This window comes from Phoenix dactylifera, chromosome 8, assembly GCF_009389715.1.
Source record: "Phoenix dactylifera cultivar Barhee BC4 chromosome 8, palm_55x_up_171113_PBpolish2nd_filt_p, whole genome shotgun sequence".
Lineage (NCBI taxonomy): Eukaryota > Viridiplantae > Streptophyta > Magnoliopsida > Arecales > Arecaceae > Phoenix > Phoenix dactylifera.
In genome coordinates this window covers 25534403-25539731 of record NC_052399.1, presented here as the reverse complement: position 1 = coordinate 25539731, position 5329 = coordinate 25534403, and the positions used below count along the sequence as shown (strand labels likewise).

The 5329-nt window shown below is 42.0% G+C and overlaps 1 protein-coding gene across 1 annotated transcript; it reads right to left on the bottom strand.

Annotated features, from left to right (window-relative positions):
- Positions 1–1103: 1103 nt before the first annotated feature.
- On the bottom strand, positions 1104–5072 carry LOC103719265 (flavonoid 3',5'-hydroxylase 1-like). The gene is made up of 3 exons (XM_039129361.1): positions 4121–5072; positions 1498–2128; positions 1104–1431 (listed from the first exon to the last, which is right to left on the bottom strand). The coding sequence occupies exons 1-2, from the start codon at positions 5021–5023 to the stop codon at positions 1502–1504; spliced, it is 1530 nt and encodes a 509-aa protein (XP_038985289.1). The 5' UTR covers positions 5024–5072; the 3' UTR covers positions 1104–1431; positions 1498–1501.
- Between the last annotated feature and the right edge of the window lie 257 nt (positions 5073–5329).

Here is a 5329-nt window from a genome sequence, read left to right as displayed (position 1 = left end):
TTACAATATTTTGTATATGTTTAGTATAAACTAGTTTATGATTTCCTAAGGATGTAGTGTATAAAGTCTGAAATAGTTTATATTAAGATGAACATTATTTGTCACATGTACAATATACTCATTTATGTAACTTGTTAGATTACCATTAATTGATAGAATTGCGTCTAGGGATCTTAATACTTCACACATGTGGTTAGATGCTCATCATCTATTCAGGACACCCAACTTGGTTAACATAAAAATGAATTTATTATTTTCAATAGTACTATTCAAATATCTTTGTGATATTATGAGAATTTTCTCGTAATCTTATAATTGTAAGTCTTCTATCTTTTCTATTTACAGGTAACTGCATGATATAAGCCATATCTTAATGGACTTCATCATTCTTGTTACTGTCCGGAGATGAGACTGCTTGTTTAGGTTCATAGCTTATAGTTTTACTCAATGCTCAGGCATTGACCAGGATGTTAAATTTGGATGAAATCTTTCATGTGGATTTTGTGATACTATTTTTGTTTAGCAACTACATGTGTTTGGAGGTATGTTAATTAGAATTGAACTCCATGAAAAATTCTAAATAGGATTTCAGTTGTTAAATAATTTGATTGCTTTCTACCTATTTGTAGATACAGTAACTTTCATACAGGAGGGTGACATTATAGAAAAAAGTTGTCCATGCAAGGACATGACATCAGGGATGTATCAAAGTTTGGTTATTAATATCATATATGCATTTATTTATATGTGTATGGAAGATTAAAATGTAAGTAAACAGTGTATATTTGTGATCAAGACTAATACATCAAAGGTCAAATAGTGATAATTTATCACCATCGTCACATACCGTGAATATTGTTTATCTACAATTCATCACTCATTTACACTAATGGTCAAAATAATTTTGACAAGCAAAATTTATAATGATAGTTCCAACAATCATTATATAAAAATCATACTAGTGCTTCTGACCATCATTAATTGTAGGGTATGAATTTTATTTAGTGGCACTTTTAAAACTTTACAGTGATAATTAAAATTGTTCCTACAACATATGCTTAGTAGAGGGTATAGATGAGCGATAAATTATCGGATAATTAAACTATCAAATATAACTATCAAATATAATTAACAAACCACTTATAGTGATGGATATAACTATCCAATACTGTACAAACCATTGATTGCGTAATCATCACTAGACATATTGTCCATTATTATCACACATTAATATGCATGTTTTGCGACGGTAGCAATTGCTGCAACAAGTTACAGTAATGATTAAAAACCATTGCTATAGGATGAGCCAAGACCGCAGCCACAAAGTCACTTATACTAATGGTCAGCTAATCCATGATAATATCTTTTAGCAGCACCACTTATTGGAAGTCGTATTTTCGTAGCTCCAACCCGTTGCTGGTAATCCAAAACCTGGATGATGAAAATGGTCAATAAAATTAAATCACGTATTTTAGCCAGAAATGATCATGATGTTACCTTGTCAATCATATGCACTAGAGGCTAGACGTGGTTTTGCCAATGCATTAACTGGCACAGCTTTCTGAAGTGCAAGGCCAGGTGCCTCTTCCATGTTGAGCTCCTCTCCATCCGGCATTATCCAATCAAATGAGTGCAGAAGTGTGCCTACGATGTATTGCACGAAAAGGATGCCCAGTTGTTTACCAGCACAAATCCTTCTCCCACCTCCAAATGGCATCAGCTCAAAGTCAGTACCTTGCAAGCCTACGTTGGCACGCTTACCACTCAAGAACCTATCAGGATTAAACGCGAGTGGGTTCTCCCATATTTCAGGATCCCTCCCAATAGCCCAAATATTAACCAAGAGCCTGGTTCCTTTAGGGATGTAGTAACCTTCAACCTCGCATGCTTGGTTGGATAAGTGTGGGAGGCTTAGAGGTGTAGTAGGGTGCATCCGGAGCACTTCTTCGCATATCGCCTGAAGGTATGGGAGCTTTGGTATGTCAGATTCTTCCAGCATGCGATCTCTACCAATTACTTCGTCCAACTCGAGATGCGCGCGCTTGAGAATGGAATGGTTCTTCAACAATTCAGCAATTGCCCACTCGACTGCAATTGAGGATGTGTCCGTTCCGGCAATGAACATATCCTACGGTAATATAACGTTAAATTCTACGTGAGTCCCGTTTAAAAGTAAGGTAGTTGCCGCCACAAACATCACAACTTGACAGAATTCATATAGACAGTAGCAGGAATAGCTTAGTCATTCCCTTTACTTGGATAACATAATTATGCGTTAATTACAAAATGTCATATATTCGCAAGCTGTAAACGTTGTTTGGGTGCCGTTTTTCAATTAGCACTTCAGCTACGGATTATAATGTGATGCCGTGCTCTGATTGCACCCAATAAAAACTTCCCAATGCATGCGAGATCATTGATGCCATGATGTTGTCGTGTCGGAAAAAAAAAAACTTCCGAGTGCATAAAAGTTATAAATGTAAGAGGGAGCTGGTAGGCACGAGCTATCAAGACGGCTTACGCTGCAGAGAAGATAAAGTCCCTTTATGGTATTTGGTTGGACAGATGAGTAGTGGGAATAAATGAATACATTAATTTTCTTGATGATTTAGTTTTTATGACAAGGACAAAATTGTCTTCCCATTTTTAATGTGTTTGGCACCTCAATTAAGTCCATTGTTTGGACCATGGCCAGCTTTGGGGTGTTTGGTGGAATAACCACCATTTGGGGGAATATCCCCAATAATCTCCTCTACAAAACGCATCCTTAGACCATGGAACAGATAATTTTCCTCTCTACGAAGGATAATCTATTAATTCCATGTCCCTTTCTGGCATTTGGTGGGAAGTTTACATAAAGAAGATAAATAGGTGCATCAGTCTTGTTGGTGCTTAATTTGGGTTTAATGACAAGGACAAACTATCCTTCTACCTTTAGTGTGTTTAGAAAGTCATAGAGACAAAATCATAATTTGATGAGATAAGTTTTCCCTATTTCACAAGATAATTCTATTGCTCCAATTTGGTAGAATAGAATTATCAAAATATGTCCGTTTTTTGGATTTACTGGAATAGGGTTATTCTATTTAATATTTTGGGCCATTTGGCAAAATGAGTCCCTATTTTGGGGATATCCTCTATTTATCCCCTTTTCCAAATGCACCCTTATGTTAAACATTGTAATAACAAATACCAAGCTCTAGATGCTAGATTCACCTCAGCACCTGGCATTGGCAAGCTGGATAAGTTTGATCTTGTGAGACTCAGTGTCGTAATAGGTAAGAGATGCGACAAGTTGAATATCTTAAAGGAGAAGAGGCTCTTGTTTTGTGAGAAAAGATTCTCTCACCCAACCATGCGGGTGTAGATAAGTATTTTGAACCTAACTTATTAGGTCACCATCAATAGCTTTATCAATTTGATAAATTGGCCCATGCAACTAGCATTGTATCTCCTGAAAATTTTGGACTATTCCTCAATACCTAATTTAAAAGACAACGGCTATTATGCTTTACCTATGCGGATCCACGCTGAAGTTATAAGCTAAAAAGATTTTAGATATTTATGCAGAGTCAAAAATTTATTGGTTTTTGGTGTGAGACCTTGCACCAACTATATATTACATCAGAAAGTGGTTGGGAGTCTTTATGCTTATGGCCGTCCAAACGTCTTTGTCCTGCGTTTTCATTTGACAAATTGCATGCAATTGAAATATATATGCATGCGTGCACGTCTATGTACGTATTTTGCTCCATGGACTAACTTGCATTATCGCCTGCCGAGCGACGAGCATAGCAGACGCCTCTACGCTTATCGCGTGCCTCCTGACTAGCTCGGCAGGCGGCTGTACGCTTACGTATTGTCGCACTTTGTCTTCGTGTATATACTCACGTGTAAGCATGCAAAGCCCAATTGTCAACTCTAGATCGATCCGACGTGTAAACAAAGGAGACAGATTCAAGGAACAGTAGACGGGGCTTTATATTTCTCCATCAGCGTAAAATATCGACTCATAGACTAAGATGATGTGATGCTGATGAGAATCCCACGTCACAGCCCCTTAAATTTATATAAGATTTTAATTTATGAAACATTTTTTCTAAGAGTTAAAGAGCGGTACCAGAACGAGTCCCTTGATGTTGGCATCGGAGAGCGCCACCTCACCCTCCGAGCTTTTGCAATTTGCCAAGAGATTATCGACGTAGTCCGGCCTCCCTTCCCGCTGCCCGGCTGTGTCCGCGTGCTCCCTAAGCATTCGGGTCACCAGCGCATCGAATCTCTCGTGCAGCCTTTTGGCGCGTCGCTCGATCCCCTGCACGTCCAGCCACGCGATGCACGGCACTAAGTCCCCAATGTTGGCCAATCCCCCGACCCTCATCAACTCCAAGACCATGCTCTTGAACTGGCCAGACTCGGCCCCGTCCGAGTCGAACACCCGGCGGCTCAGTATCGCGAGCCCCAGCATGTTAGCCAGCGCCACCATTGCCACCTCCTGGACCCGGACCGGCTCGCCCCGGCGACTCAGGTCGAGGATGGACCGGACCATGCGGCAGGCCTCGGATCGGCGGGTGGCGGCCCACTGGGAGAGAGCGCGGGGACCCAGGAGGTGGGTGGCGGAGAGACGGCGGAGGAGCTTCCAGAGGGGACCGTAGTCGGCGAAGACGATGTCCTGGCCGCCGTAGGAAACGTGGCGGGCGACGGTGTTGAGGGGGCGGCAGGCGAAGGGGAGGTCGAGGGTCTGGAGGAAGGCACGGGCGGCGGCGGGGGAGGAGGCGACGGCAAACCCCAGGGTGCCGATATTGAGGTACATGATGGGGCCGTGGCGTTTGGCGAGGGCGGCGAGGGCAGCGTGGGGGAGGGGGCCGAGGAGGGGGAGCGCGCCGAGGAGCGGCCAGCCACGGGGTCCCGGGGGCAGTGGGAGGTGTGGTGCGGCGTGGAGGCGCTGGCGGAAGAGAAAGATGAGGAAGGGGAGGAGGAGGAGGAGAAGGAGAGTGGTGACGAGGGAGACGTCGTCCATGAACATGGTGTAAGAAAGTGGAGTGGGGGTGGAAGCTAATTTTATCTTTATTTGAGAAATTTGAGACACAACCGTGCCTAAATAACGTGGAGTCCTATATATCATGTTCGGGACTTGAATGACGTCATTGTTGCTGAGCATCCAATGTGATCCAACGGCTGATCCGACCTAGACTCGCACCGCTAATTTTCAGATATTTACGTTAAGACATAATTACTACCTTAGTATTGGTTTTGAGGATCTTCTAGATCATTCTAAATCAACTAGACTGTGTATGCATATACTGAAGAAGTATTATATAGAAATATATAT

Excerpts from the sequence above, each read along its gene's own strand:
- LOC103719265 (XM_039129361.1), bottom strand. The coding sequence starts at position 5,023 with ATGTTCATGGACGACGTCTCCCTCGTCACCACTCTCCTTCTCCTCCTC. Across the intron at positions 2,129-4,120 it reads ACATCAAGGGACTCGTTCTG|GATATGTTCATTGCCGGAAC; the intron begins GTACCGCTCTTT and ends ATATTACCGTAG.